The sequence below is a fragment of the Apaloderma vittatum genome, unplaced genomic scaffold (genome assembly GCF_000703405.1).
Source record: "Apaloderma vittatum isolate BGI_N311 unplaced genomic scaffold, ASM70340v1 scaffold19683, whole genome shotgun sequence".
Taxonomy (NCBI): Eukaryota; Metazoa; Chordata; class Aves; order Trogoniformes; family Trogonidae; genus Apaloderma; species Apaloderma vittatum.
Genome location: NW_009706668.1, coordinates 10235 through 21054, shown reverse-complemented (window position 1 = coordinate 21054; position 10820 = coordinate 10235). Strand labels below are relative to the sequence as shown.

Below are 10820 nucleotides of genomic sequence, written 5' to 3'. Positions count from 1 at the left end.
GTGAGGGCAGAATCTTCTTGATGTCTGCAAATACCTGAAGGAAGGGTGCAAAGAGGGCCAAGGTTGGTGCTGGCAGTGACTGGGCCAGAAACTAAAATGCAGGAGGCTCCCACTGAATATCAGGAAACACTTTTTTACTCTGAGGGTGACTGAGCAATGGGGCAGGTTGCCCATGGAAGTTGGGGAGTCTCCATCCTTGGAGGTTATTGTGGGTTAGGGCTGGGCCGGCTACTAAATCTGGACAGATGCTTTTTTTTTTAACGCCCTCTCCCTCCCCAACGCCCTCTTCCTCCCCCCGAAACGGGAAGGAAAAGGGAATGAGGCAGAGAGATTTGAGGGTTAGAGAAGAAAAACTAGAACAGCTTTAATGAAATAATAGAAATAATAGTGAAATGATAAAAATAAAGAACTATATACGACTATATATAAGCTCGATATTGAACACAACTCCTTCCCCTGATAACAGTCACCGCTGATGCTGTAGAGCCTGGGGCAGCCCCAGGCTCAGCAGCGGCAGAAACTGGATACAGGGAGCTGGATTGGGGAACTCGGGATCCAGACCAAAAGCAGGATAAGTTGGGAGTCCTGGACACTGGCCATTGCAGAAACAGGGCAAAGAAGGAAAAGGGAAAGGCCGAAACTCTCGTGATCCCTCAATTTGTACTAAATATGACGTATATGGAATGGAATACTCTCGTTGGTCACCTGTCCTGTCACCCCCAGAGGTGCAACCTTTTCCTTCCTTGTGACCCCTCTCACTACCCGGCACCCCCAGCGTGGCACACAAGAGCCAGCAGTGGCCTCAGTCACTGTAGGATTAAGTATCAGCAAGAGTCTTTCTACATACCAGTCCCAGGCAGTAACTGTGAACATCAGGTGTTATCACTGCCAGTAGCACACACTGTCTGCAAAAACATGCTGCTGACTGCAGAAAGTGCAGCCTCTTAGAAGACACTAAACTGGAAAGTAAAAATTACTGAACAGAATTGGGGTTTTAGCGAAAACCAGGACAGAGGTATTCAGAAGCTGTCTGGAAATGGTCCTGTGTGACTGGCTGTAGGTGGCCTTGCTTGAGTGGGATTGGACCACCAGATGATCTCCAGAGTTCCCTTCCAGTGTCAGTCATTGTTTGATTCTGTGATTTTGATGGGGAAAGTGTTAGTATTTGTTACTTTTTTAGCTCAGTTTTGTTTGTCTTACAGGTTATCATTGTGAACATGGCTGTTGATGAGACTTGAATAAAATCAATGTTTTGATACTGGGGAAAGCAATGTAGTCTTTGAGCTGTCCATTGTGTGCAATGGAGAAAAAGAAGGTAGAAGTGCGTATAGTGTATCACTGTTGCAGACACTTGCAGTTATGTTGTGATGTACAGTGAGGAAAGCATTGTAGAATTTGTTTGTACTTATATCAGGTTGTGAGACTGGATGTGAAGATTAATAAAGCAGTGCAGGTGTACTGAAAAGATGAGGATGTTAATCTTTAGGGCAAGCTTGTGGTTTAGCTATCAAGTAGCAATCAGGTTTGGTTTTATTTTTAATTTGTAATGGTATGATGCAAGGGTGTTTTTAGAAATGAGGAAAAGGAAGGGAAACTGATGTAGTTGCCAAGCCACTCTCCATATTTGGAAAGTCATGGCAGTTGGGTCAAGTCCCTGGGGGTGGGAAGAAGGGAAGCATGACACACATCTTTAAAAAGGGTAGAAAGGAGCACCCTGGGAACTACCGACCTGTCAGCCTCACCTCTGTGCCTGGGAAGATCATGGAACAGATAGATCCTCCTAGGAGCTCTATTAAGACCTGTGTAGGACAGGGAGGTGATTCACGACAGCCAACATGACTTCACCAAGGGCAAGTCCTGCCTGACCAACCTAGTGGCTTTCTACAGTGAAGTGACTACATTAATGGACAACAAAAGAGCAATGGATGACATCTATCTGGACCTGTGCAAGGCCTTTGATGAGTTCCCCCTCAACATCCTTCTTTCTAAGTTGTAAAGATACAGGTTTGGTGGGTGGACTGTTCCATGGATAATGAATTGGCTGGATGATCGCATCCAGAGGGCAGTAGTAGTAAGTGGCTTGGTATCTACATGAAGATGGACGACAAGTGGTCCCTCAGGGATCCATACTGAGACCAGTGCTCTCCGTCAGTAGAGACAATGGGATCGATTGCACCCTTGGCAAGTTTGCAGATGACACCAAGCTATGTGGTAACTTGCTAGAGGGACACGATGTCCTCCAGGGTGACATGGACAAGATGGAGAAGTGGGCCCACATGAACCTCATGAGGTTCAACAAGGCGAGGTGCAAGGTCCTATACCTGGATTGGGACAATCTTCATTATCAATACAGTCTGAGGGATGATGTGACAGAGAGCAGCCCTGCAGAGAAGGACTTGGGGATGTTGGTGGATGAAAAACTGGACATGAGCTACCAATATGTGCTCACAGTGCAGAAGGCCAATGCAGCTTGGTCAGCAGATTGAGAGGTGATTCTGCCCCTCTGCTCTGGTGATACCCCACCTGGAGTGCTGTGTCCAGCTGTGGAGCCCTCAACACAAGAAGAACATGGACCTGCTGGAGTGAGTCCAGAGGAGGCCACAAAAATGATCAAAGGGCTGGAGCACCTCTCCTGCAAGGACAGGCTGAGAGAGTTGGGGCTGTTCAGCCTGGAGAAGAGAAGGCTCCAGGGAGACCTTATAGTGGCCTCCCAGTACCTGAAGGGGCTACAGGGAAGCTGGGGAGGGACTGCTTACAAGGCTGTGTAGCAACATGACGAGGGTCAGTGGTTCTGAACTAGAGCAGAGTAGATTCAGACTAGATATTGGGAGAAAATTCCTTAGTACGAGGGTGGTGAAGCACTGGCACAGGTTGCCCAGAGAGGTGATGGAGTCTCGATCCCTGGAGACATTCAAGATCAGGCTTGATGGGCCTCTGACCAACCTGGTCTAGTTAAAGGTTGGACTAAATAACCTTTAAAGGTGCCTTCCAACCCAACACATTCTATGATTCTGTGATAAAATTGCTACAAAGAGCTGTCTTTTCTAGGCCTTACATAGTTAAATCACAGAATATGTTGCTAGGAGCTGCAGAAATTTAACAGAATTCAAAAGGGGATTGCACGTTTACACGCCTTCACGCCTCTGATTCTTAGTGAATTGCATTACAATCTTCTGTTCACAAAATTGTAATAATAGGAAATAATTTTTATTGATGTTCTAAAATAGTATATTCAGTGTGCATTAAAATTTTATTCCTCTACTGAGTGAAAAGCTCTAGAAAAACAGAAAGTCACTTCTAAAATACAACTTACTGTAGTGCGATACTTCATTTCATCATTTTAAGCTGTTTATTGCCAAATATGTTTAAGTTGAAAAAAGCTTACTTGATTTTTTTTTTCTTTTAATTCTCTTGGTTTTACTTCCATTAACACATCTGAAACATCATCTGACCAGTTACTCGATACTACTTCCTCAGTTAGCATCTGAAGAAGCATCAGATTGTCATGCTTCTTTAATTTTTTTTTAGAGTTAGGTCATGCTTGTTTCAATCTTTTTATTACTGAAAGAAAAACTGTAAAGATATATTTTTTTCTGTTCTGCTACTAATAATTTATGAAACTTTGAGAAATCTGGCAGTCACAACTCAACAAACATGTCTTCCTTAATGCTACAATGTTCAAAAGTTCTTATTCGAGAAATAAGTCTTAATTAGTGAGGGTTTTTTAGTTCAAGATACTTGTATTTGAAAAATTAAGAGTAGTGTAACTGTTGTCCTAAGGTAGCATGAAAATCACTTCTTCAAAATAAAAAAAAATACAAACCTGCAAGAAATATTTTTTAGAAGTTGTAATTTCTGAGGAAGCATGTAGTTTGGATAGAGACAAACTTGGGTTTACTCCTGATTAACCCCTGCATGTGTTGGTTGTTAGTATGGAGATGCACAGAGTTGGGCATTTTTTGGTTTGTGTATGTGCACGAGTTGCAATTCTTTTTTGTTTTTAATTTAAATAAGTCGATGTGATGAAAAAAGAACCTTTTATGTACTTATATATATATACACCTTTTACATTTATATATAAGTCTACATATATATATGCCTCATATATCTTACATGGAAATTGTATATTCACTCTATTTTCTTGAAAATTTATTCCCTTGACAATTAGTACAGGTACCTTATTAAATTTCTTAATGTGTGACTTATTCCACAAATACCTCAATGTTAAAAACAAAGTAACTTAACAATCTTAAGCCATTTTAAGTTGTTACCTGGCAAAACAGATAGCATTATATCAGTTTTGCATTATCTTGGTATTCTTAATGTGCAAAAAATAAACAGATTTCTACTTTCAAATTTTTTTACAAAAATACTCAACTTTTTTTTTTACTAGAAAAGACCAGTAACTGGAAATGAAGAATGAAATGAGCCAAGTGTTCTACAGAAGAGAATTCAGTATTTGTTTCGTAATTGCTCTTAATTACCTATCAGGCTGATGTATCACAGGAAATCCAGAACTCCTATCAGTGTTTCTGTATAAAATAACTATCAACTGTGGGTTCTGCTATATTAGATCTGATAGTTATATTGCAAGTTCCTATGTAAACTTGTTTTGTGAAAGAACGTTCCTTGTTTACAAACCTACATTATATAGTCATTTAAGTTAGGCAAACCTGTGTGTTTTTTTTTAAGTGGACACCAATACTTCATTAATTGCTATTGATCAGCAGCTTCTGCCTCCAAGCCAGCATCAGACCTAATAATTTTAAGTGTATTGCCACCTTTTTATTCGTTTTGGAAGTCCATATTTCTTTTTCTACAATTGGAAACAAGCAGTTTCCTTGTTGGAGATTTTTGTGCAGTTCAGAAAAGGTTCATAATTGCTGCTTGAATATTCTGGATTTTGAAAAGGGGAATAAAAATTACCAGCAGAATTATGAAACCAATTTAATTAAATTAATCAAATAACAAATATGAAGTAGTGATGGCTAACACCTTCTGCTTTGAGAGCTTGTTCTCAGGGTGTGGCTGTTTTGTTGCTGATACTTTAATATGCCTTGGCTGAACCTAGGTGTTCAGTTTGGAGTTTTCTGGGCTAAGTATCTAACTAGAAGTATACATTTAAAAATAAAATAAAATAAAAATCTGTGCTATAAGTTGATGGACTTTGTGTTTTAGAATTGGACAGGGAGGTCTTCATAACTTTTTGATGCTTCAGTGTTTGGAATGGAGACTTTGCAACCGAGAAAAAGGTTTTTACGTTTTACACTGTTTCAGAATCACAGTTTTGAGTGTACCCAGCATTAGCAAGTGTTGATAGCAGGACAGCAGCTGCAATGCTAGTCCATGTCCAGCTTCCAAAGGGTCAGAGCAAACCGTGCACCTTCCTTGGGAAAACATAATTTCACTTAGTGAAAGGAGTTTCATGCACCAGAGCAATGTGTACAGGGTCAGTTTTTGCTGTAGCTTTTTGCTATGGGATGAATTCTGCAAGATTGTGAGCCAGTGTGGCCCCTCACCCCCTAGAAAATCAGACTGATATGAAACCGGGAGATTAGTGTGCAGAAAGATACATGGTCACAGCTCACTGTGCTGTCAGTCTTATCTAAGTAGTTTAATATCAGAGTGGTGTTTCATAGTATATGCTGCTTGATGTGATACTAATGTATCAGAAAAAATAGTATTTCCCATAATTAATGTGAGTAGAAATAAGAATAGGAGTTATTACAAAATTTGAGTCAAGGGTGTTCTACAAAAAATACAAAAATACTTTTCTCCTGCACTGTAGTACAATAATTGTGAATAAAGAATTAATTCCCTTGATCTTGAAGTTACTTAGGTATGATGTGGAAGATGAGGACAAGCTAGGTGTACACTGGGGTTTAAAACTTTTGAATAAAAGCAAGCTTGTTTGGGAGGAGGAAACAAAGAGTGTGGGGAAGTAACAGTATGCATGTAGTGCTTTAAAGCAGGTAGAAAGTGTAAGGTCTGGAAATTACTTTCTGTAGTTGACTAAACGTGCATCTATAGAACCTGGCACAGAACAATTGAGTGTAACATGCGCTGTAAACTGGCTCTGGTTGGGATAGTGAGAACACAGTGAAATAGAAATCTGAACTGGAAGGTGAGCATTCAAAAGTGTTTTGTTCCCAGAAAGTAGAAATTAAAGTCAGCTTGGTGGGTAGGCACTGTTCTTCTTGTGATCAGCTAAAGAAATAGGTGTAGTATGAATAAAATATACTCTTTTTGAATGAAAATTACTGGTAAGGAAGGTAATATAGTAGCAGTACAGCAGAGTATAATTTGAAGCTGCGAAGTCCTTCACCCATAACTTCATGAAGAGTTATGTTCATTTTAACAGTAAATTAAAAGAACTGTAGTATGAAGTTACATTGAATTGAACTATCGCAAACTAGATTTATGTAAATATTGGTCTAGACCTCATTTACTTTTGAAACTGAAGCTTAATCAAACTAATACAAAATTTTTGACCTTGAGGGTGCTCAAACACAGGAACAGTCTAGAGCTGCCTTGCAGTCTCCATTATTGGAGATGATCAGAACCTGACTAGACAAAGCCCTGAGAAATCTCATGTAACTTGGAAATTAACTGTGCTTTGGACACTAGATTAGAACAGATGGTCTCCAAGTCTTTGTTTCCACCTAGATTATTTTGTGACTTCTAAGTTCCACTTTGTTAATAAAGCAAATTAGGTATCTTTTCATATGAAGAGAGCTGGAATTCCTTGAATTCAAAGGTGCTAATAAGTATATTTGCATTTATTTTGGGGAAGAGAAGAATCACTCTGCAAAGATAAATGGCTAAGTTACAAGGTCAGTGAGTTAGTTTCTCTGTCTGTAGTGCTGCAGTACCTGATTGCATGTCCTTAGCCTATGAGAGCATATGGAGTAATTTGGTTCAATTTCTTCCGACTGTGCTGAGGGTTTAAGCTAAACTGAATCACTTTGTTGTGGTGAGGAACACACATGCGGCTTGTTACCATAGCTCAGCTGACATACTGTATTTCATTGTTGCTCTAATAACTTCATTGCATGCTTAAATTTTTTGGCATCTTATTTATTTGGACTAAGCTGAAATACTTGATGTGGAAAATTTGCACTTCCTGTAGAGAATAGTAAAAGAATTGTAGAGAAGTAGCTGGTAGATGTGGTTAGTAGAGTTAAGAGTGATTATTAAATAGGAATAATTGTAGTTGAATTTCCTAGGGACTAGTTCTGAGTTTTTCCTAATTTATATTAGTAAGGTGTGTGGTGATATTTGCTAGAAGGAAAATATTACCAGTACACAGGTAACTTTACAAGGAGCTGTTCCAAGGAAGCTAGACTGTTCGGAGCTGAGCTGAAAATTCATGATGGATACAGTTCTTGCCATCTGTAGTCAAGAAAGAAGAATAAATAATATTAGGATAGTTATGCAAATGAACTTAAAGATCAGTGGAATAGGGAGTTTGGCAAAATAATATAGGAGGAGGTGAGTTCATCTTAGCAAATGCAATGAGGCACTAATCACCACACAAGGATAAAAACTCCTGTAATTTAAATTAAGTGGTTGGCATAAAAATAATTTTATGTATATTAAGTATGTGAAAATATCTAGTCTAGTCATTGTAATGTTAAAATGTTTTCCGTAAGACCATGGGGAGAAAAGGGAATGTTGTAAATTTAGAAAAGATGTCACTGAATTTATGTGACATAATGTAACATGACTTTTAAAAATGAAGACTCAGTCAGTTCTAGAATGCTTTTCTCGCAGTCTTGCAAACTCGATCACTAGCTCTGCATGGTGTTGCAGAAGCAAGGGGAACAGGTTTGCGAAAGTAAACATGGTCATAGAACTGTATTAGCCTTAGAAATCAAATGATTGTGGCTGTTAATTCTATACCATGATAAGGAGTTCTGGTACAAAAATAGCAGAAAAGTAGTGAAACTGGCTGTACCAGAATCTTGTTAATAGTCCTAGTGATAATGATCACCATCTCTAAATGACATTAAATACTGAATACTGTCAGGTACCTTTAATAATGTGTTTTCTGAGAGCAAAAGCATTTTCTTTTATAAACTGATTGATACTTAATAGTGTGTTGTCAGCACTGTCTCATATTTGTAATAATAACTTAAGCACTGTTTCCTGAAATTTGGAAGAGCCAAGTTAATACTTCCTGGACAGGTCCATGTTCTTTTTCCTCCTCCCATTTTTTTGCCCTATTTCCTGCATAACTTCTGTGGATTCTGTCACTCCACAGACTTGTTTGTAAACTGCAATGTTTTCTAACATTTCTGCGATGTTAGAAAACGAACCCAGCAGAAAATCTTCTCATCATTTTCCTCTAGAGTAATGAGTTGAAGGAATGCACTGAATAGCTTGACGAGGAGCTGAACTAGCATTAGGGATGGAATAAGATGGGATAGCCAGCTTTGGTATATGGGAGGAGGGAAGAAGAAGATTTTTCTTATTGACAGTGTTGGATTGTTGATGTGTTCCAGCGCAGTCTGAGTTAAACAGTCTGCCGCCTGTTTTCTCAGTGTAATGTTTGTAGTACATATATGTGATAATGGTAATACCTGTTGTAGTTTGAGCTGGCTGCCCATGGTGACAATAAAGAACCACACAGCTGCTTGCTCACCCCTTCCACCATCTCTATAGGGGTGAGGAGGGAGAAAATCCAACCAAGAAAATGGCTGAAGGATTGACATTAGGACAGGAAGGATTCATTCACCACTTATGCTCACGGGCAAAAAAACCCAACAGAGTAGGCTTGGGAAGAAAATGAAAATTTAATTTACTATCACAAGTTATCCATTAGATCAGAGTAGGAGAGTGAGATAAATAAATGAATACACCCTGATTTTAAATACAATTTCCCTCTACCCCTTCCTTCTTCCTGGCTACCTCCTCCCTTTTATTGGCGCGAGATGGGACAGGAGGTGGGGGATATGGCCTCTCTGGCCATTACTCATTGTCAATGGCAATCCTTCCTTCTCGGGAGGCAGACTTCTCACAGTCCTTTGCTGCTGCCACGTGGTGTCCATCTCGCAGCAGGCAATCCTCTCCCTCCATGTGAGTCCATCCCACCACCGTGGGATCCACAGCTGTGGTGTCCTCTGTTCTAGTGTGGGTTTTCCCTCAGAGTCGTGGTTTGCTTTGAGCGCATCCTCTGCTCCTCTGCGGTCTCTCTCACACTTGGCGTGGGGTCTTCCACATGCTGCTGCGTCCTGGATGTTTGCGTGCCATCGATCCCCTCAGTTGGCAGGCAGTCTCATCTCTGCCATCTCACTCACCACAGGGCTCCAGGGAAATGCTCTGTTCTGGTAGCTTTCTCCTCTTCTTTGCTACTGAGCGTGTGTTTTGCTCTTCTTTTCCAAATACCCCTCCTCCATACAGCTCCCCAACACAAAAGACAGGGCAAGGAGGCAAAAAGAGCTGTCACTACAGGTTTCCACTCTTAAGTACCTTGATGGCAGAGATGCTAATTGGCCTGGCCTTGGCCAAAGATGGTTCAGACTTTTACCTGAGCTGGGAGAGGTTCTGGAAATTTGATAAGGAGCCACTCCCACTGCCCCCCCCCAAAACCAAAGAGCCCTGCCAGACACAAACCTATCACGTTACATCAGAATTTGTGAATGTTTTACACTTCTGTACTGTTAGCTATAGAGATAATGCAGCCTAATTTTACAGACCAGTGTTCACTTTCACAGTCATGAAATAGCATTCCTGAATTTACTGGTGGAGTTTCGGCTTAAGCTGGCAAAACAAAGAATCTTCTATGTATGTCAAGTAGGAAGAATTGTTTCAGGCAGTGGTGGCAGCTAAGCGGATGTTTTAGATCTTGTTCTATTGTTATACTCAGAAGTTGAAAATAAAGTGAAATACAGTTGTGAGTGTTGTGACTCACAGCTGAATTAAATTCAGATGGAGTACAAGAGGTGCTTCAAGCCATCAGAGGCCTATGGTGGGAAGAAGGTGGAGTCCAGGCATGGAAGTCCAATAGCAATAAAATTTTCTCTGCTGCTGCTGTGAGATTCTTTTTTAATGTATTAAAGTTAATAGGTTCTACTCTAATTGATAGGACAAAATCAGTTTTTCTGAAAGTAAATGAATAGAAATACAAGCGCAAGGGAGTTATGGAAATGTGTTTTGCAAAAATAATTGTATAGTTAAGAAGTGCTTTGTTGATTATGTCAAAGAGAATACTGAAGAATTTAGGAAATACTACGGTATGTTTTGGTTTTGAGGATAACCATACTGCAGTTCCATTGTGCCACTGATGATGTTTTCTTCAAATTCTTAATTTTATAGGTACATTAGTTTTATTGCAGAACTACTAAAGCATTTAAAAACTTGTCAGTCTTGAAAAGATAGTGTTTTACTTCTGTATTATTTTGAATGAAAGTCTTGTGTTCCACTGCTTGAAAATGACACAAACACCTGCCCTTGTTAGTCATGTCACCACTTGCATAGTATGTTTGCATCTACAAAAACTTCAAAATGAAGGGGTGGAAGAGATGTAATAAAAGCTGTTAAAGTGTATGCATGGCTAGATAGCTGCTCCAGGTCTGTTTGTAGAACAGAGAAGCATTAAGGAAGCTGGGGATTTTGAAATGTGTAGGCACTAGCTTAGTATGTTGGATTAATCTAATTACTTACTGTCTTTTTCCAATATAGCCAGCAGCCAGCTTCGGGTGTAGCCTATTCCCATCCAACTACAGTTGCTAGCTACACTGTCCACCAGGCACCAGTCGCTGCGCACACTGTCACTGCAGCCTATGCGCCAGCAGCAGCTACGGTTGCGGTAGCCAGGC

At 40.0% G+C, this 10820-nt stretch overlaps 1 protein-coding gene across 1 annotated transcript in view; it reads left to right on the top strand.

Moving 5' to 3' along the window:
• Window positions 1-10681: 10681 nt before the first annotated feature.
• The window catches only part of LOC104271268 (zinc finger RNA-binding protein-like), a gene marked incomplete at its 5' end in the record, with an annotated part of 8773 nt that continues 8634 nt past the window's right edge, over window positions 10682-10820 (top strand). Inside the window, 1 exon segment of the mRNA XM_009865887.1 lies at window positions 10682-10818. Coding sequence (XP_009864189.1) covers window positions 10682-10818 — 137 coding nt within the window.